This window comes from Pan paniscus, chromosome 20 (assembly GCF_029289425.2).
Source record: "Pan paniscus chromosome 20, NHGRI_mPanPan1-v2.0_pri, whole genome shotgun sequence".
Lineage (NCBI taxonomy): Eukaryota > Metazoa > Chordata > Mammalia > Primates > Hominidae > Pan > Pan paniscus.
The window spans coordinates 8,004,836-8,025,682 of NC_073269.2; the positions used below are offsets into that span (position 1 = coordinate 8,004,836).

Genomic DNA, 20,847 nt, shown 5'->3' on the forward strand with positions numbered 1-20,847 from the left:
GGCCCTCTTGTCAGCCCAGTCCGGAAGCCCCTTCCCCGGCTACCCCGCCCACTATCCTTCCTCCTCCTGGCCTTCGGCCACACCCAACCTCCCTCCCAAAGCTCTATCCCATTGAGTCACCAGCCATTTAACACAACTTCTCTCTTTCCTGGCAAGGAGGCTATCCAACTCCTATGGATGTGGCAAAACCCTGGCTCCAAGGCTGCTTTTCCGTGAAGCCGACCTAATCTCCAAGTCTTACTCTCCCCAACCCCTCTCTGTGTTCAGCTTATACAGTGGGACAATTATGAGCTCCAAGTGAGACCTGAAACCAGGCCTGCCCTTCAGGATGCCCTAGGCTGGAGAATGAACTGGACACAGACTGTTCCAGCCCCCTGGGGTCAGGGCTGTGCCAAAGGAAGTGACAGGGCCTAGGGAAGCCCAGAGGTGAGCTAGGAAGACATCTTGTGAGGAGAGGGCATGGGAAGTGGGGTTTTGTAGGATGAATAGGAGCTCCCCAGGTCTGGGCTACGTGGCAGTGACAGGAATTGCATGTATAAAGCTTTGGAGGCAAGAGAGAGCATGAGGCCCTTGCTACACTAACTGCAAGGAGGGCAGATGTTGGGCGGAGGAGGATGTGGGGCTGGGGCTCCAGATGAGGGGGCAGTGAGAGACGGAGGAAGGCTGTCCTGTCCCCACTTCCTCTGTCCTCGGCCCTGAGATAACAAGGACAATGACTCTTCTGGGAAACAGCCTGGACAGAGTTCAGAGAAGGACACTTGCATTTAGCTTAAGCCTCACCACATCTCTGCAAGGCAGGGGGTAAAGATACTCTAAATTTTAGAGATGGGGAAACTGAGGCACAAAGGGGGAACAATGCCACGCCCATGTGTGGGATTGGAACATGAGCACTGGGCTTCCCTGTCATCCGGGGCTGGTTGCTGGTCTCCCGGTCTTGGCCCGCCCCCCGCCCCCCACCAGCACTTCGGGTTCAATGGGAGCACAGGAGGCTCTGGTGGGAGGAGTTGTGAGGGGCTGGGGGGCAGACGGTGGGAACAGAGGCCCGGCTCAGGATGTACCCCCGTGGCTGCGGTTTCCGGCGGGGCCGGGCAGGGAGCGTCTATTCTTAGCTCTGGACACAGCCAAAGTCAGGAAGCTGGGTGGGGGCGGGGGCAGCTTCCAGGACACCAGGTGGACCTTGGGCCATGGTGGAGAGTCATGGGGTAGATGGGGGGGTGGTGCGCAGAGCCTACCCCTGGCCCCCACCTCCAGTCTGCCTGCAGGGTCTCGACACCCAGCTCGGAGGCCCTCCCCAGCTCACGTGCCCTCCGTAGCTCCCTGGTGCCCTACTCCCCTAGGATCTGGCTCCTCAGCTTGGCCTGAGCCCTGTGTGCCCCCTGCCCTGGGCACACCTGCTGCCCTGTCCTCTGCAAGGCAGCCGTCACCCTTCTCGGCCAGCAGCCCGTCTTCCCAGGCTTAGTGCCCGTGACCCTTCAGGGGTCCCAGGGCCCCCAGCTCTGCTCCCTCCAGACTGGGGCCCGTGGCAAACCATGTGTCTTGCCAGTTGGAGGACAGCCATCTCCCTTGGGGTGCAAAAGGCACGTGAGGAGGAGGAAGCAGGATTCCGGGGCTGGGGGAATCTCTGCAGGGGCAGGTGGGGAAACTGAGGCAGGGAGGGGGTGGTGGTCTGGGATTGGGATTCTCCAAGGTAGAGAAACCCAGCTTCTAATACTGGCCCTGCCACTTTCTGGGCTCAACAACGTGGGCTTTTGTGGGCCTCAGTTTCCCAAGCAGCCACATGGAAGTAAATACTGTCACATAGAGCTGGTGGGAGGTCTCAGTTAGGCCCAGTACAGGCTGGGCTGCGCCAGCCACGCACACACAACCTGGGCTGTGACTACAGAACCCGGCCTGTCCCAAACACCACTCTGGGCTCAAAAGTGCCTTCTGGTGTTGAGGATGTAGAAAGCTGTGATCACGCCCACTGCACTCCAGCCTGTCTCAAAAAAATAAAAAGTGCCCCCCGAGTCCAGCCCGGACTCAGCCCTGCCCCAGCAGCCTGTCCTGATCGGCAGTGGAGCTGGCCAGGAACCCAGGCAAGAGGCTGCCCAGAGGATTCTAACATGGCTCTGGCCATCTGCCATCAACTTGTGATGTCTGCTGAAGGCTGGGCTGGGGATGGCGGTGTTGTGTGTGCTGCAATGCGATTTGGGATTCTGGAGCAGGCTGGTCAGGGTGGGCCAGGGTCTGCGGTGTGGAGAGCGGACGCTGATCAGATGCACTTCCCTGGCCAGTTCCCAAGCCCTGTGCCACAGACTTCCAGGATCCTGTTAGAGGTGGGGGCTGGGAGGTGACCAGTGCCCCAGGGGAGTGCAGGATCTGCCTCGCACCTCTGCCTACTGCAGTGAGGACATTTGGGGAGGCTCATCCTGGGCACTGAAGCACACTGGGCAGCATCCCTGGCCTCCATCCACTCCACGCCAGGAGCAGCCCCAAGGTGGGACCACCACGAATGCGCCCAGGCATGGCCAAGCGCTGCCCCCACGAGAGCCTGGGCCCAGGCCAGCAGCTGTGTCCACCCTTGTACCCTCCCTCCTGTCGTCCGGGAAATGGACTGTCACCCCCGCCGTGGGAGGCAAGGCAGAGGGGTGGGGGGCAAAGACAGACCCGGGCACTAACACAGCTCCCAAGGGACCACCGGGCCCCAGTTGGGTGCCGTGTTGTTTCCCAGGCTCTTCCCTTGTGACAAATGCGCTGTGTCACAAATGCCGGCAGCAACTAGGGCAGCGGGTGTGAGGCATCGGGGACGTTACACTCTCTGCATTTCTGCAAACCTAAGATTATTCTAAAATAAAACGTTTATTAAAAAAACATGCAATCTTGCCAATAGGCCAATTCCATGAGAATAAAAGATTTTTTTTCCCACCTACAAAAGTCTTTTTAGAGAAACAAACGGAACTATTTCCAGATGAGGCGGGGTGTCTGGGAGGGGCCGTGGGTGGTCTGGGGCTGGTGACTGGTGAGGTTGGGTGGCCCTCTGGGGGTCCGGGAGGCACTTTCCGTTTTGCTTCTGTTGGAGATGTTCCCGTCGGATGCTGAAGAACAAGCCTGCCGGCTGGGCCACTCCAACCTGGGCTGTGGCACCCGTGTGGCCCTCGGCCCTCCTGGCCTGAGAAAGGGGAGTGAGAAGGAGCCACTGTCTTGATATGGGCAAAACTCAGGGTCACTGGTCTCATGCTCCAAGGCCCCGTGAGCAGGCCAGATGTGGGGATCCCTGGGGGAAGCCCCTCACCCTTCTCCAACCCCCAGGCTTCAGGGAGCCCCTGTCCTCCAGGCCCTGTGCTCGGAGGTGGGGGGAGGACGGCTCAGTGACTTTTGGTTCCCATGACCTTGACAGAGACAGGGACCTCGACGCATCCTCCATACCCGCTGCGGGGAAATGGACCCCACCAGCCAGCACGGGGTGAGTTGGGGGCCAGTCCCTGCAGAGTGTGGGTGTCCAAAGAGGATCTCTTCTGCAGTGGCGGATCGGGCGCCAGCAGGGTCCCGGCCTCAGTGCTGCCTGTGCGGGCGAGGGTGGCCTGTGGGCAGGGCTGGAGCTGCCCCACAGCCGCGGGCTCTGCCTCACGCCCAGTGGGTGCCCCGTGATGTGGCAGGGCTGGCCTTGAGTTTCCTGCTTCTCACAAGCCTGGCACCACCAAGCCCAGGCCCCTCTGGCCCATCTCCACAACACCCTGTGTGGCCGCCGCTTGGGGCAGGCCCTGTGGGCCCCACACCCAGCCTGGCTGAGGGGCGGCGGAGAGTGTCCGCCTGGACGGTGAGGTCAGCTGGCGGCTGCTGGCCACCCTCGTGCTCGGAAGATGCCCCTAGCGCCCCCTCCGTTGCATCGGGACCCTAGGCCAGCCTGTCCCAGCGTCTCCTCAGCTCACCATGGCAGGCTCAATGGTGACCCCCCTTTTATATAGGGGGAAACTGAGGCCTGGCGAGAGAAAGACGCGGCCTGAGGTGGGACGTGAACCCGCGGCCCTGCAGCCCAGACAGCGGCCCCGGAGTGACCACCAGCTTCACCGAAGCCCCTTTACTGCGCCCCCGAGGACACCTGCCTGCCGTTCCCCGGGGCCGTCACCGCCGGTAGCGGTAGCGCTTGAAGTGAAACCACAGCTGGAAGATGCCGTTGGCAAACTGGCAGCGGAAGCCGTGGCGGTGCGAGTATTCCCACTCGCGGTTGACGATCTTGAAAGCGATGTCCTCGTAGGGCGGCCCCGCGTGGAAGCGCAGGATGGCGAAATCCTTGTTGTCGGCGCAGGCCTCCAGGAAGTACTCGGGCGTGGAGCGCTTGTCGATGAGGTCGGGGTAGAAGATGTTGAACTTGTATCCCTGCACGATCTTGGGCGGTGGGTTGTCAAAGTCGTAGTGCGTCTGGTTGTACTTGTTCCACTCGAAGCCCGTGTGCACGCGGTTGAAGAAGCGCGGCTTGCGTGGCCGGTACTTGTCGGCCCACAGGTAGGCCTTGCCGGTGAGCGGCATCTCCACGCTGAACTGCGCCTCGTCCTGGCCCATGCCCTCCTTGGCCCGCCGGAAGAAGATGTCCTCGGCGCTCTCGCTGGCGTCTCCTGCGGGCGGGACGGCGTTCACCCGGGCCTCGGCCTCCCCCTGGGTCCTGGCCTCCCTCCTAGCCTCTCTGGCAGGGGTGGCCGCTGGTGCCTCCCGCAAAAGGGAAACAGGCTGGGGCGAGCTAAGGCACATGGGGAGGGGACAGGGCCTGGGCGACCCTGAGACCCACACCATCCGCCCCGAGCCCCAGACCTTGGTCTTCATATCTATCGTCCTCCTGGGTGGGGACCAAGCGCAGCGCGCTTCCCCGCCGAGCGGCAGGAGAACCTGGTGGTTAGGGCCTGGCTGCGGGATCCAGCCCCACGCATGACCCCCGAGGGGGTCCTGGCCCAGGGGTTTTCTGAAGCCGGTATTTTCTCCTCTGTCTTAGGACGGAGGCTGCCCAGGGAGTGCTCGGACAGCGGCCGGTAAAAGCTTCCACCACCTGTGGCCCCAAGGCCAGTGGGCCAGCAAGCCCAGGATGAATGAAGGAACGCCCCAGTGCGCGTGCAGGTGACGGAACGGACGCTCAGAGACCCGGGGGAGAAGAAGCAAGCAGCTCCCCACTGACGCCAGCGACTTCGGCCGGGAAATGAGGCTGGAGAAGCCCCGCCCCCAGCTCGCCCCACTGGCCCCGCCCCCTGCCCTCCAGCCCCGCCCTTACCCGTGACCTGGAGCTGCTGGCGCGAGAGCTGCAGGCGCTGCAGGTCCTCATCCGGTTCCAGCACGTGCGCGTCCAGAGGCAGCTCGTGCGCCGTGAGCAGCCGTGGGCTGTACCTGCCGGCGTCGTAGTCGTCCAGGCTCTGCTGGATCAGGTCCTCCTCCATGAGCACCGCCTCGCCCTCGCCCTCGCCGTCACCGTCCCCGTCGCCCTCTGTCGGGGTCGCGCCGTCCACCTCGGCCTCCGCGGGGCCGCCCTCCGAGGAGGGCCCGGGCGGGGTGGGCGCCGCGTCCTCAGGCTCCAGGCTGGGAGGAGAGAGCGTTGGAGGCGCGGAGGCTGCCCACGGCCCCTCCATCCTGCTCCGCGTCTGCATCGGCGTCCCCAGGGTGCCGGCCGGGCCTACCTGCGGCTGGGGGACTGGGGCTCCTGCTTGAGGATGGGGAACAGCGGCTCGCTCTCCACGCCCTGCTCCTGCTTCAGTTTGTACAGCTTCTGCCGCAGCACGTCCTGGTGGCGCTCACGCAGCCTGGGACGTAGGGCCGGGGTCACCCACATGGAGGCGAAGGGGCTCCGCACCCCACCCCCACCGAGATTCTCACGCCCCTTATTGCTGCAAGGACCCTGAGAAGGTGGCGAGCAGCCACGGCTCTGGCTGGGACCTTTGCCCAGCCTTGGTCAGTTCAGGGTCAAGGCTTATGGGAGAGAGGACGAGAGGACCCAGGTACCCTGGTGAACCATCCCGTGGCAGGGAGAGGTGGGTCTCTGTCTCACGTTGGAGTTTCAGTGTCTTGTGGCTGGGGCTGGCCGGGAGAAGGGGCCCAGCAGGACACCAGCCAACAAGCATGATAAATTTAGAGACATTTACAAATTAGCAGAGGAGACATGTATTTACACAGCGGTGCCAAAAACACTCCAGGAATCTGTACACAGCCAGAGGCCAGGAGGCAGCAGCGCTGGGAGGGCGCGGGCCTGGGCGGAAGGCAGCGGGGACAGGCAGGCCGCCTGGGGGCTTCCTGTGATGCCATGGCTGCTGGAGCGCGCCAGGTACTCGTTAAAGGGTGGAAGCTCCTGGGGAGTCCTGTGAGACCAACAGGGCTGACTCCAGGTGAGGGCACTGGAGCATCCTGGGGCCTTCCCGCTAGGGCACGGGCCTACGCGCCCCCCGGCCCCCCTTCGTCACTCACAGGCCGGCCCCGGCCAGTCGGCACTTTCCTGCCCCCCTCCACCCCACATGGTCCCAGGAGGAGGTGAGACCCACCCCACCCAGGACTCAGGAGGGGGCGAAACCCATCCCACCCGGACGGCACCACCCCTGGTACCCACACCCAGTGCTCACCGGGCCCGCGCCATGTGGGCACGAAGCTGCTGCAGGAGGCTCTCCCAGTAGCCCATGTCCAGGTTGGGGCCACCAGCACGGATTTTGCCCTCGATGCCCTGGAAGATGACCTGCAGCTGGTTGTATGTCTTCCCCTTGAACACCGACTGCACATCAGAGCTGACGGAGGCGTTGACCCCCTCGCGGCGCTCACCTGCAGCGGGGTGGGGGCATGGGGGGGCGGTTCCACATTTCCTACGTGCTCCTCCACCCCATCAGGGCCTCCTCCCCTGCCATGGGGGGGGGTCCCCCTCCCCTCCTCTTCCCCCACAGGGGTCCCATCCAGTCCGGTCCCCTCCACTCACAGGGGTCCTGCCACCTCCCTGGTCTCAGGTTGTCACCACCCTGGCCACAGCGGAGGGGAGGGGGTGGGCGGAGGTTGGGAGCCACATTAAAATGCAGTTGCTGAGGCCTTGCCCTGGAGGCCCAGGCCCCCAGCGTGGGGGAAGCCAGGACTGGCCCTGAGAATGCCCCTCCCCAGGTGAGTCTGATATGTGGGTCTGGGAACCCTAGTTGTGGGCCCGGCCCACCAACCTGGCCCAACTCTGCCCTGGCCTTGGGCAGCCCATGAGGGGGTGGGGGGGTGTGCTCGGTAGCCAGGCTCTCTGGAATTCAGATCTCCTCTGCCAGCCCGGGCTGTGTGACTGTGGGCAAGTGGCCTGCCCTCTCTGGGCCTTAGTTTCCCTCTGTGAAGCCTAGCAAAGAAGGCCACCCTGCTGGCCCCTGGGGAAGTCCTGGGCCCGCCCCAGGACAAACGGCTCCCCACCACCGCCCCCCATCCTACATGGAGTCTGTCTGGCATCTACCACTGTCCCAGGGGCCCGAGGCTCAAGTTCCTCCTGGATAGACGGGGAGGCTGCTGAGGGCGGGAGTGGGGTGCTGGGAGGCCGGAGCCCAGCCTGACTCCGCGTGCTCTGCCCCACACCACGTGGCATCCCGGCGGCCTCAGTGCTGCTCTCGGGCCACTGCCACCCACCCCGCTGGGTCTGGCCTCACCTCACAACCCTGCCCCTTGCTGCCCATGCCCGACCCCTGCCACCTCTGGGCCTTTGCACGCGCTGTGCTTCCTGCCAGCCACCCATCCTTCTCTGTCCCGTTCGCCTCCTGAATTCCTCGCATCCTCCATGCTCAGTGAGAACATCCCTTCCGCCAGGAAGCCCTCCCTGACCATCCAGCGATGGCAGCTTCCCGAGGCGGGCAATGGGGCTGGCTGCTGCTGTTCCGTGTGCCATGCTGGGCCCACAGGGAGCTTGGTGCATAGCTGCTGGTGACACACTGGGCGGGGGTGACCAGCGCAGGCACCCTGCTCAAGACCTGCCTTCTCCAGTTCCCGCCGGTGGACAGAGGGTCAAGAGGCCCACACCCACACCACAGGGGACTGGATAGAGTCTAGACGGACCCGAGTCCCCTCCAGCCAATCACCTGGGACCCTGGAATCGGCACCCAGAGCTGCAGCCCCTTTGCTGGGCGCTAAGTGGCACTGGAATCCGTGGCAGCCCCAGCCAAGCACAGCGCGGCCGTGCCCAGACAGGCGGGGCTGCCATGAACGCTGAAACCCAAGCAGAAGAGCCCAGCTGCGAGGCTCCCAGGAAGCCAGGCCAGGTGCCGCCAGGTCAGCGTCTATAGAAAGCCGGGTCTGGACGTGCTGCTGCATGTCTGGATGCCTCCCGAATGCCCACAAGGGGGCCCGGGGGTTTAGGGGGTCCCAGCAGCTGCTAGAGGCTGGGGGTGCAGGCCAAGGGCCCTGGGGCTGCGTGGGGGAAAGGCCAGTCCCTACACAGGGTGGGAGGCTAATGAAGCTGAGCTGGGATGACACCCGTTTTCTACTGCACAGCCTCCTGTAGGGTTAGAACTTCCTAGAAAAAGCTAGGTGCACCAAAATCTCACAAATCACCACTAAAGAACTTATTCATGTAAACGGCCGGGCACGGTGGCTCACGCCTGTAATCCCAGCACTTTTGGAGGCTGAGGTGGGTGGATCACGAGGTCAGGAGATCAAGACCATCTTGGCCAACATCGTGAAACCCTGTCTCTACTAAAATACAAAAAATTAGCCGGGTGTGGTGGTAGGTGCCTGTAATCCCAGCTACTTGGGAGGCTGAGGCAGGGGAATTGCTTGAACCCAGGAGGCAGAGGTTGCAGTGAGCTGAGATCACACAACTGCACTCCATCCTGGCGAGAGAGCAAGACACCGTCTCAAAAAACAAAAAAACTTATTCATGTAACCAAACACCACCTGTTCCCCAATAACCTACAGAAATAATAAAAAAACTTTAATTTTGTAAAAAATTAAAAAGAAAAAGCATGCAGTCACTCACGCCTTTAATCCTAGCCATTTTGGAGGTGAGGCAGGAGGATTGCTTGAGGCCAGGAGTTCAAGACTAGCCTGGGCAACACAGTGAGACCCCATCTCTACAAAAAATTTTCAAAAGTGGCTGGGCACGGTGGCTCACGTCTGTAATCCCAGCACTTTGGGAGGCTGAGGTGGGAGGATCATGAGGTCAAGAGATTGAGACCATCCTGGCCAACATGGTGAAACCCTGTCTCCTTAAAAATACAAAAATTAGCTGGGCGTGATGGCGCGCGTCTGTAATCCCAGCTACTTGGGCAGCTGAGGCAGGAGAATCGCTTGAATCTGGGAGGCAGAGGTCACAGTGAGCAGAGATCGCACCACTGCACTCCAGCCTGGTGACAGAGTGAGACTCCTTCTCAAAAAATAAATAAAATAAAATAGCTGGGTGTGATGGTGAGCGCCTGTAGTCCCAGCTTCTAGGGAGGCTGAGGCGGGAGGATCACCTGAACCCAGGAAGTCGAGGCTACAGTGAGCCTTGATCGCGCCACTCAACTCTCGCCTGGGCGACAGAGCGAGACCTTGTCTCTGAAAAATGAAAAGTAAAAGGAAAAGCCCAATTAATTTAAGAAGATCCAGGACAGGGGCTCTGTGGGTCTCCAGGGGGACAGCAAAGTCAAGACCCCTCGGTTCCCTACTCCTGGAAACCATGTTGAAAGGAGAATCAGAAACTCCCTCGGAGGACACCAAAGCCACCTGGGGTCCCCAACTGTAACGCGTGAGGGGAAAGGAGGGCTGAGCAGACGTGGTGGAGGCAGAAGGCCATGGAAGGGACGGGAGAGGCCGGGGCCTAGCGCAATGGGGAACGCTGGAAATGCCTCCCAGGCTTACAGGAGAGGGTGGGGCCTAGAGCAACGCTGGAAACGCCTCCCAGGCTTCCTGCAGCCGGTGGGTAGGGTCTGCGGCTTCTGAAGGAAAATGTACTGCACCCAGAAGTCTTTGCCCAGCCCCGCTGCCACCAGCAGGAGCACACCAAGACCCTTAACGGACACACCTCTGATGCTGGAGAACTGCCCTGCCTCTCTGAGGTTACGGGAGAATGTGCCCCACGGAGGAGACCACTGGAGGGACAGGATGGCTGAGTGAACTCCACCTCCGGGGAACACAAAGCTCCACTGAAAAAGAGGAAAGCCACAGGCTCTTTCCTAGGAAGGACCTGCCACAGACCACACTGAGGGCTGCAAATGACACTGACCCAGCCTCCTGGGATCCTTGGCCACCATGATGGCACCCAAGGCCTGAGAGAGAGGGCAGGGGAAGGACCGGGTCTATCGACAGGGATGCGTGGCCCATGAGAGCCAGGCACTGTTAGAGCAGCCGCTGGGGCGTGGATTTTGGGGGGGAGGGGGCAGGGCTGCTGTGGTTGGCTTTTAGACCGGAGTGGGGGTCTCATCTAGGGCAGTTCTGCCCCCAGGGGACTCTGGGCGACGTCTGGAGACATCTGCGGTTGTCAGGACTAGGGGTGCTCCTGACCCGGGGTGGGTGGAGGCCAGGGATGTTGCTCAGCACCCAGCAGTGTCCAGGACGGCCCCACCCTAGGGAACGGCCCAGCCCGCATGTCCGCAGTGCTCAGGGTAGACGCTTTAGAGCATCCCCGGTGACCATGTGTGTGCAACCACACGGAGGGGAGGGAAACGTGATTTTAAAAGCCCATCAGGTTGGAGGGGCACGAACTGACGCACGGGACAGGGAGCGCCCTGAAGCTGGGCTGCACGGCCTTCAGGCCAGGTGGAGCGAGACCTGCTGTCAAACAGGCAGAGCCACTGTGAGCACTGAAACGCGAGCGGAAAGCCCCGTGGCTCCCATAAGGCCGGCACCGCCGAGTCAGCGTTAACGGGACGCTGGGTCTGGACGCTGCTGGCCCTGCACCCCAGACAGAGGCCCGCCCCCCTCATCCCTCCCAGGGCCTACTGCCCGCTGCTGCCCCCTGGTGGCTCGGCCCAGAAGGGGAGGCCCCAGTTGGGGAAACCGAGGCCTGCAGAGAGCACCAGGCCCCACGGCAAGTCTGAGGCTTCTGGGTGAACACTGTAGCCCCCGCAGCTTCCCTGGAGCCCAGGCCCATGCCCACCGTTACCTGGCCCCTTGCCCGAGGCCTCCAGCTTGCGGAGCTTGGAGATCTCGTCCTCGGTGATGGTGGTCATGTCCCGCCAGAAGTCGGCGTTCTTGCCCTGCTCCAGCTCCATGTAGACCTGGGGGCAGGGGGCAGGGGGCAGGGGTCAGGGCATGGGCGTGGCTGGGGTGGGGGTGACGGTGCAGGTCAGCGGAGCATCAGGTGGGGCTGGGTACCTGGATATCCTCCAGCAGGTCCTCCATGTCGGCCACGGTGAGGCCGTTGAGGAACGTGTAGGGCTCATGCATCTCCACGGCCAGGTCGTCATCCTCGGCGCTGATGTACTTGGCCAGCAGGTCGATGGGCTTGGCCCGCCCGTCCCGGATGCGGATCTTGGAACTGTGGGGAGCAGGGAAGGTGGCATCAGAGCCTGGGCTGTACCCTCCATGCTAAAGACCCTGCCCTTGGGGTGACCACACCGGTGGGAGCCGAGGAGGGGCCTGACCCGTTGGGGGTGGTCAGGGAAGGCTTCCTGGAGGAGGAGGCGGCGGCATAAGGTAGAGTGAGCCGGGTCAGCCAAAGGGCGCAGGCCAGCAGTGCAGACAAAGTGCACGCAGCGTGGACCTGGAGGTGGGCCAGGTGGGAGGGGCTTCCTGGAGGGCCTCTGGGATGTGCCCAGGATGGCGGCTTCTATGTGGGCTGTGATGGGGAAGAGTGGAGGAGCTGAAGCAGAGGCAGGCTGGGGGGCCAGAGTAGTCACTGCCTTGCAACCACCTCCTCCCCCAGGCAGACCACTCGGGGCAGAGAGCCGGGGTTCTGTTCTGGGCCTGCAGGGGGGTACGCGTTGCAGGCGGGCCCTGGTCCAACCCAAGGGAACCCGTCACCAGGGAGGCCCGAGCTGGGAGGAGCCTGATGTCACCCGCCACAGGGCCCAAGGCAAGCAGGGACACCCCAGAGCCTCAGCTTGTCTGTAAACCAGGCGGATGGGGGTGCCACCCTCCTGGGTGGAGTGTGGGAGGGACAACTGCAGTCGGTGCAGGACTGGCGTCCAGCATGCGTGGGGTGCCGTTCACCTGGGCCCGTCTCCTCTGCGCCCTGCCCAGCGGGGGAGCGCAGGAGACAGGAGCCTTGCCGCCCGGGAAGGGGTCAGGAAGGGAAGGTCCCCGGAAGTGCCATGTGGGACCCTGAAGGGTGGGAGAGCAGTGGCTTCCAGAGTGACAGCCAGTGCCCGGCCCTGGCTCCAAGTCTGGGTCGGGGGGAGGGGAGGCCCCGGCGCACCGCAGCTTGGCCTGCTGGAGATGGAAGTTGTCCTCCTGCTCCTCCCATGTCTTGAAGTGCTCTGCCTCTTTCTCGCGCTGCAACATCTCCAGCTCCTGCTCGCGCATGGCCTTCTCCCGCTCCCGCTCCAGCCGCAGCTGCTTTACCTGCAGGCACAGGAGGCTGAGGGCAGCGGGGGCCGTGCGGTCCGCGGGGCTGCGGGGGGAGGGGCTGTGATGATGGGGGCCCAGCCTTCACCCAGCTGCCCTGGGCACAGGGATTGGTCCGGAGATGCCTGGGCTGGTGGACAGACCTTGGGAAGGGAGAGGGCCCTCCTGCCCGAGACTCAGCAGCTCGGATCAGCTGGGGTCCTCTCGGCCACCCTGAAGGGAGCATGTGGGAGTGAAGGCCCGAGGCCAGCAGAGCCGAGAGGTGGAGGGAAACAGTTTCCTGGGGCCATGGTCTGAGCCCCTGGATCCAGCCTTACCTGAAGCCAGCCCCCGGGACTTCCCACTTAAGCCCCTCAAGTCCTGCCAGAGGGGGCAGGCCTCCAGGCCCTGGAAAGGGAGGGCCCTGCTCAGTGGGCTGGCAGGGTGCCTACCTTCTGCAGCTCCAGCCGGTTGTCCTCCTGGATCCTCTTGTTCCGCTCCTTCAGCTCCTTCTCCTCCAGGTGGCTGATCCCCTTCTTCTCCAGGGCCTGGAAGCACCAAGCACACCTGCCCTGAGCACAGACCCGCCCCCTCGCCCCCCTCCTCAGCTCCTTCGTCCAAGAGATTGACCAGGGCCCTTGTTTTGCAGAGAGAGGTGACCCGCCAACACTGCACGTCTTCCACCCCCTCCTTAACACTCCTGAAACCCAGTGGATCCAATTCAGTGCAGACATGGCGCCCCCACTGGGAGTGAGATGTATGCAAAGGGTAAGAAGGGGCCACCCCAACTCTCAACAGGAGGGCCTCACTCGGGGCCACCCTAACTCCCAACAGGAGGGCCTCGCTCGGGGCCACCCCAGCCCCCAACAGAAGAGCCTTGCTCGGGGCCTGCTGACTCGCTTTACCCGGGAGTCTGAGTGCTTCGGACGTGAAGGCCACGCCCTCAGCAAGTCAGGGTCCCCCACTGTGCGTGGGACAGGGCAGGAACAGTGAGTGGGGGCAGCAGCAGCTCTGAAAGCAAACCTGTGGGGTCATGGGGCCCCGCCCACACAGCGGGGCACAGGGGTGGCCACTGATGGGCTTGTCCCAGCCTGGAGACCCTCAAAGCTGGCTTCTTCCAGCAGCTGTCTGAGAGCCTGGTGCGCAGCCCCCACTTCCCGACCACCTTCCCCAGGCTCCCGGCGCCCCGTCGCCGTGAGGGGGTTCCAGGAACCCCTGCCGCCCAGAAGAACTTGCCTCCAGGGACACAGGCTGCATGGCTGGGGACCACCCCCAGACACCCGGGCCACTCTGTGGTCTATCCAACCCAGCCTGGGGCCGCTTCCACAGGCGTCAATGATGACCACATCTTCCTCCTCCACGGCTGCCCGCCCAGAGCTCACGGTGGTGCCCAGCACACCGCAGGCGCACAGCACATGGTGGCGATGAAGTGCCAGGCAGCAGTGTGTGCCTCAATAAAGAACTCTGGGGGGTCTGGGGAGCAAGGGGCCAGGAAGGGGTCTCTCAAGAGGGGATGTGTCAGTTGAGTCCTGATGGAAGAGAACAGCCGGGGAAGGGGCAGAGCATGTCCAGGCAGGGGCGCGGCAGTGTGAGGGCCCCGAGGCGGAAGGAGCTCGTTGTGTTCTCAGACGACATTGGGCAGAAGCCACCTGGGGACCCCACAGCTCCCAACTGCGCAACCGGTGAGCAGGTGCAGTCGGCCCAGCCCACACGTTGCCTGTTCCACCTCCTCCACAAGTGGACGCTGCTTCAGATGAGCTGTGTCCCCCCCAGGCATATCCCCGTCTGAACCCCTGCAGCTGTCATCATGACCCTATGTGAAATGAGGTCTTGGCCAGGTATGGTGGCTGACACCTGTAATCCCAGCATATAGGGAGGCCAAGGCGGGCAGATCACTTGAGGTCAGGAGTTCGAGACCAGCCTGACCAACACGGTTAAACTCTGTCTCTACTAAAAATACAAAAATTAGCTGAGTGTGGTGGCACCCGCCTGTAATTCCAGCTACTTGGGAGGCTGGGGCAGGGGAATCACTTGAACCCAGGAAGCGGAGGTTGCAGTGAGCTGAGATTGCGCCATTGCATTCTAGTCTGGGCAACAGAGTGAGACTCCATCTCAAAAAAAAAAAAAAAAAAGTGATGAGGCCTTGCAGATGTAGGTAAGATGCGGTCATCCTGGAGGTGGCGGGCCCTCATCCAACGCCTGGTGTCCTCATGGGAAGAGGAACACTGACACACAGACACACGGAGCAGAAGGCCGTATGGAGACAGAGACGGGAAGGCAGCCAGCCACGCAACACAGGAACAGGCCGGGTTCTGCGGCTGCAAGCCAGGGAGGGCCCAGGAATCACCGGCCATGACTGGAGCTGGGAGAGGCAGGAGGGGCCTCCCCTCGGCCCCCAGAGGGAGTGGGGTCCTGCCCACACCTGCCCACGCCTTGATTTTGGACTTCTGGCCTCCAGAACGAAGAGATGATAAGTTCTGTTGTCTTATGCCACCGGTGTGACTGGTGGCTAAATGGCAGGTGCAGAACGAAAGAACCAGCTCAGACGACAGAGTGCCTGGAACTGTGGAACCCTGTCCTGGGTACGTGACGCCAAGAGCTGGCTCTCTAGACAGGTTTCAGGTTGGGCTGGTGTTCGGGGCAAAGAATGGCTGAAGCTTACACCGCAAGAGACACAGTTAATGGCAAGAAAATGACGGTGGGCTGGGCGCAGTGGCTCACGCCTGTAATCCCAGAACTCTGGGAGGCCGAGGTGGGAAAATCACTTGAGCTTAGGAGTTCGAGACCAGCCTGGCCAACATAGTGAGACTCCATCTTTACAAAAAAACACAAAATTAGCCAGGCATGGTGGTGGTGCCTGTAGTCCCAGCAAGTCAAAAGGCTGAGGTAGGAGGATCGCTTGAGGCCAGGAGGTCAAGGCTGCAGTTAGCCACCATCACGCCACTGCACTCCAGCCCGGGCGACAGAGCGAGACCCTGTGTCAAAAAAGAAAGCTGGCCGGGCGTGGTGGCTCACGCCTGTAATCCCAGCACTTTGGGAGGCCAAGGCGGGTGGATCACAAGGTCAGGAGATGGAGACCATCCTGGCTAACACGGTGAAACCCTGTCTCTACTAAAAATACAAAAAATCAGCCGGGCGTGGTAGCGGGCGCCTGTAGCCCCAGCTACTCAGGAGGCTGAGGCAGGAGAATGGCATGAACCCAGGAGGTGGAGCTTGCAGTGAGCCGAGATCGCGCCACTTCACTCCAGCCTGGGTGACAGAGCGAGACCCTGTGTCAAAAAAGAAAGCTGATGGCGGCAGAAGCTTGCTTATTATGCATGTGTGTGTAAAACCAACTCTTGCACGATCAAGGGCAGGCTGGGAGTGTCTCAAGTGTTGGGGTCTCCAGAAACAGTGGAAATGCTACAAGGACAGAGGCCACCACCCGGCGGGGCCCACCTTATTCCAGATGAAGGTGCCCAGCAGGTTGTTGTCTCCGAAGGGGTTGTCGGTGTTGGTGTAGCCCATGTACTCCTCACCCCAGCCCATCTTCTCCCGCTTCTTGCGCTCCTTGGCCTCCTTCTTGGCCAGCCGCCGTGCGCGCTTCTCCTCGGGCGTCTCGAAGGCCTTCATCAGCTCCTCCTGCTGCTTCCGCTCCTCCCGCAGCCGCAGCCGCTCCTGCAGGCTCTGCTGCTGGCTCAGGGCAGCCGCGGCCGCCCGGGGGCTCTGGGATCGCCCTGGAGACGCGGAGCTGGATGCTGAGGAGCTAGGAGACCACGAGTGTGCGCGCCGTCGCCGGCGAGCCCACTGGCCCCGTGACTGCTCCTCTCCTGAGTCCGAATGAGAGGACCCATCCCTTGAGCGCCACTTGGGCCGCGGGGGGCTCCGGCTTCGCATCCCTGAGCGCTGCCACCGCTCTTCCTCTGAATCTGACCTGTGGAGAGGACCATGGATGCCTGCTCAGTGCCTGCAGCTGTCATCTGCTCCACAGATGCTTACTGGGTGTCCGTGGGGTAGCAGGCACTGTTCTAGGTTCTGGGGACACAGCAGTGACCCAAATACTGATGGCTTCTGCCTTCCTGGGCTCACCCTCTGGTGGGCCCCAACAAGGAAGACATCAACAAATAAACACACCACGCAACACTAGGCAGAGGCAGAGGCAGAAGCCACAAAGAGTAGCGATGCCGAGCACAGGGGCTGGGGCTGCAGGGCCGAGGTCAGAGAGGGGCTCTCTCAGGAGCTGACACTGAGCCAAGGTCTGGAGGGAGTGGGGAGGCAGCGATGGATGGATTCGGAGGGAGAGTGCTCGAGGCAGAGCAAGAGCGAGGGCCTAGAGGCAGGCACTGACCTGCCACATTCTAAGAACAACAAGGAGGCTGTGTGGCTGAGACAGAGTGTGGGGGAGAGGGAGGAGGCGCGGGCAGGGAGGTGGCTGGGGCTGGTGGCGCAGGAATTATAAGGGTATGAACCAGGGGACCCGAACACATTTAGGCTGTCAAGGGAGGGCTTCCTAGATGGAAGTGGTATTTGAACTAGTCCCACAGGATGGACAGGAGTTAACAGAGTAGAGCGCAGGGAATGGAAGATGCACAACCTCAGGGGTGGTTCAGGGGCCTTTAATTTTATTTCTTAGAGACAAGGTCTACTAGACACAGAGTCTGCTAAAGACAAGGTCTATATTTTTATTTATTAGAGACAGAGTCTCCCTCTGTCACACAGGCTAGAGTGCAGTGGCATGATCAGAGCTCACTGCAGCCTTGACCTCCTGGGCTCAAGCCATCCTCTCGCCTCAGCCTCCTGAGTAGCGGGGACTACAGGCACACACCACCACGCCCAGGTAACTCTTTACATTTTTTTTGTACAGAAGGGTCTTGCTATGTTGCCCAGGCTGGTCTTGAACTCCTGGGCTCAGGCAAGCCTCCTGTCTCAGCCTCCCAAAGTGTTGGGATTACAGATGTGGGCCACTGCGCTCAGTCACGTTTAGGGGTCTTCGTACACAGAGAACTGCCAAATATTTTGTTAAATGCTCTACCCATTAAGCTCATGTCAAAAAAATCTAAACTATGTTGAAACCAATCATTGCAGAGCCCTTAAATATTGGCCACAAGTTCAACTGAATTTTCGTGAACATTAATTCTAATTACATATCTAGAGTGGCAAATTATTGCGAATAATTCCAATACCAGAAAATGGTAGGCGAAAAAACACAAAGATGACATTAACAAGACTTACGGGCAGGCGCGGTGGCTCACGCCTGTAATCCCAGCACTTTGGGAGGCCGAGGCGGGCAGATCACTTGAGGCCAGGAGTTCAAGACCTGCCTGGCCAACATGGAGAAACCCCAGTTCTACGAAAAAATTCAAAAATTAGCTGGGTGTGGCAACAAGCACCTGTAACCCCAGCTACCCGGGAGGCTGACGCTGAAGAATCGCTTGAACCCAGGAGGCAGAGGTAACAGCCGAGATCGTGCCACTGCACCCCAGCCTGGGCGACAGAGCAAGACTCCGTCTCAAAAACAAACAAACAAAAAAACCAACAACAGATGAGTGAACTTGGCCCAGAGCGGGGCAAGACTGGCCTGAGTGTCAGCCACGAAGGGGCTGAGCCAGCACTGGGGCCCCGGTCTGGGAATCAGTCCCTGTCCCCATTTTGGTTTCTCTGTACTGGAGCCGGCTCAAGGCAAATCCGACCAAGTGCCCCATCTCCAGAAGAAAAGGACCATGAGGAAGCTGAGATTCAGGTACCAGGAGTCAGCTGTGAGTCCTGCCAGCTGACACCGAGTCTTTTTCCCTCCCACAGCCCACCTCCATTAGCAAATGTTGTCTCCTCTACTTCCAGAATCCCTCTGAAATCTACGCACTTTGCCCGCTGTGGCTGACTACAGCCTCCCTCCCATCGAGGCTGCCATCATCTACTGTCTGGACAATTGTGCCGTCCTACTCTGATGCCGCTCCTGCCTACCCCGCTCCATCCCTTCTCCACCTCAAAGCCAGAAAGTTTGCAGAGTTAAGTCAGTCCACGTCACTCCCCTACCCAAACTCCTCTCAAGGCTCTCCATTTCCCTCCGACTAATAGCCAAGATCTAATGTGCTGAGCACACAGGGCTCGATATGATCTGATCTGATCTCTCGATACCTCCCCGCCGCCTCGCTCACCCGGCTCCGGGCTGTCCCTCCAACCGCCCGGTCCCCTGCCTGGAACGCCTCTCGCCTTCCTTCCGCTGCCAGGTTAATTCCAACCGGTGGTCAGTTGTCCCCTTCTCCAGGAAGCCCTCCCCCAGTAAGTCGGGGGTTTCCCGGTTCCCCGGGATCTCCAACCCTCGGTCGGGCGCTCCTGAGGTAGGAGCCGGATCCCCAGCGCTGCTCCCGCAGCGACCCCACCTGCGCTCCCGGCTCCGCCGCCTCCGTCTGCGCCGTCCCTCGTCCTCCCGGCGCCGTCGGTTTCGCCGCCCATGGCTCCTGCTCCGACTTCGGCTCCCGCTCTGACTCCGCTGCCTTCGGCCCCGGCGACCCGCGGACCGCGAGCGCGAGCGTGTGTCCCGACCCATCGGCTGGGCCAGTGGCCGCGGCACCGACACCAATAGCCGAAGCCTGCGCTGGGGGCCTTCCTCGCCCATGGCGCTCTCCAGGCTGCCCCATTTGCGCCTGAGCCGGGAAAGAGCAACCCATCCCGCCGCCCCAGCCCGCAAGGACTCCGACACCCCAGACTCTCCACTGCGTCTGCAAATGTGGACCGCGTGATTGACTCCAGTGGGATTGTTGCCTCCAGGGTGGCGGAGTCTCCTTTCAGGGAGTGCTGGAGGCAGCCCCAGGCGGGTCCCCGCGCCTCAGGGGGCCTGAGAAACTGTGGGCGGGGCAAGGGCAAACTAGGAACCTTGTGCAGGGAGGGGCCTGCCGAGACGAGACCAATAAGAAGCGGGTCTAGGCCGGAAGTAGCGCTTCATTGGCGTGGCCAGGGGCGTGGCCGAGGAGAGGCGTGTCCGGGGAGCGAGGTCCCCGAAAGGCGAGGAACCGTGAAGGTGTTAGGTGCCAGGCAGCTCCAGAGGGCAGAGGGCGGGCGCGGGGACAGAAACTGAAAAGCCTTCTTATGAGAGTCATCGTTATGCTCCACCACCTGCCAATGAACACCTATGTATTTTGGGAGTTAAGCTTTAAAAAAAACAAAAACTTTGATAACTTCCTGTAGTCCCCCATGAACCCATTTTAGAGACGGGGAAACTGAGGCTCAGAGAGGGAAAGTCACTCTTAACGCTTGCCTTCTCAACCCAGGCTGCCCAGCTTTGTGGTGTGGGTGCTGGGGACCCGTGGGAGGGTTGTGAGCAGGGTTTGGGGGTCTTGCTGTTGAAACAAGTTTGGCGTGGGAGGACGGACTTCAGGGGCAAGGCTGGAGGCCAGAGACCTAGAAGACGCTGATGTCCCGTCCTGAGCTCCCCTAGCCCATGGTGGCTGCTACCACCACCCCGTGCAGTTCTAACCACTCGGGGCTGGGAAGGCCTGTTTATGGAGGATGATAGTAATTTAAGCTAACTTTAAAAATGTTTATCTTGGCCGGGCACGGTGGCTCACGCCTGTAATCCCAGCACTTTGAGAGGCCGAGGCGGGCGGATCACCTGAGGTCGGGAGTTCAAGACCAGCCTGGCCAATATGGTGAAACCCTATCTCTACTAAACAATACAAAAATTAGCCGGGCGTGGTGGCATGCACCTGTAATCCCAGCTACTTGGGAGGTTGAGGCAGGGAGAATTGCTTGAACCTGGGAGGCGGCGGTCGCAGTGAGCCGAGATTGTGCCACTGCACTATGGCCTCAGCGATAGAGCAAGACTCCGTCTCAAAAAAAAAAAAATTAAAAAAAATTAAAATTAAAATGTTTATCTTGAGTGGGGCGCAGTGGCTCATGCCTGTAATCCCAACACTTTGGGAGGCCGTGGCAGGTGGATCTTGAGGTCAGGAGTTCGAGACCAGCCTGTCCAACATGGTGAAACCCCGTCTCTACTAAAAATACAAAAATTAGCTGGGCATGGTGGCATGCTTGAAATTCCAGCTACTCGGGAGGCTGAGGCAGAAGAATCGCTTGAACCCAGGAGGCAGAGGTTCCTGTGAGTTGAGATCGCACCATTGCACTCCAACCTGGGCGACAGAGCAAGTCTCCGTCTTAAATAAATAAATAAATAAATAAATAAATAAAATGTTTATCTTGGAATACAACTTCATAACATCCCTGTAAACGCTGGCTTTGTATGCTTTGCTTGGTGTTGAGGCAAGGATGGAACCTTACAGAGGAAGAAGAGACCATCTCCTGCCGCTCTAGATGATGACCTTGCCGGTTCTGAGATGTGGGTTGTCATGGTGATGGGATGGCCCAAAACAAAGCGAAGGCCTGACTCTGTGCTTCCCAAAATTCAGATGCATCCTTGCAGCACATTAAGAGATCACTTGCATGGGCTGGGCGCGGTGG

The 20,847-nt window shown here is 60.9% G+C and overlaps 1 protein-coding gene across 2 annotated transcripts; it reads right to left on the bottom strand.

Annotated features, from left to right (window-relative positions):
- Nucleotides 1-2,819: 2,819 nt before the first annotated feature.
- Nucleotides 2,820-19,021, bottom strand: CACTIN (cactin, spliceosome C complex subunit). Of its 2 annotated transcripts, XM_034944369.3 has the most exons (11): nt 18,774-19,021; nt 15,853-16,327; nt 12,867-12,962; nt 12,287-12,432; nt 11,245-11,407; nt 11,033-11,147; nt 6,570-6,762; nt 5,637-5,759; nt 5,237-5,538; nt 4,083-4,592; nt 3,011-3,148 (listed from the first exon to the last, which is right to left on the bottom strand). In XM_034944369.3, the coding sequence occupies exons 1-10, from the start codon at nt 19,007-19,009 to the stop codon at nt 4,102-4,104; spliced, it is 2,340 nt and encodes a 779-aa protein (XP_034800260.3). In that variant the 5' UTR covers nt 19,010-19,021; the 3' UTR covers nt 3,011-3,148; nt 4,083-4,101. The 2 variants fall into 2 exon arrangements, with proteins under 2 accessions (XP_057156547.2, XP_034800260.3); XM_057300564.2 differs by having other exon boundaries at nt 2,820-4,592.
- Between the last annotated feature and the right edge of the window lie 1,826 nt (nt 19,022-20,847).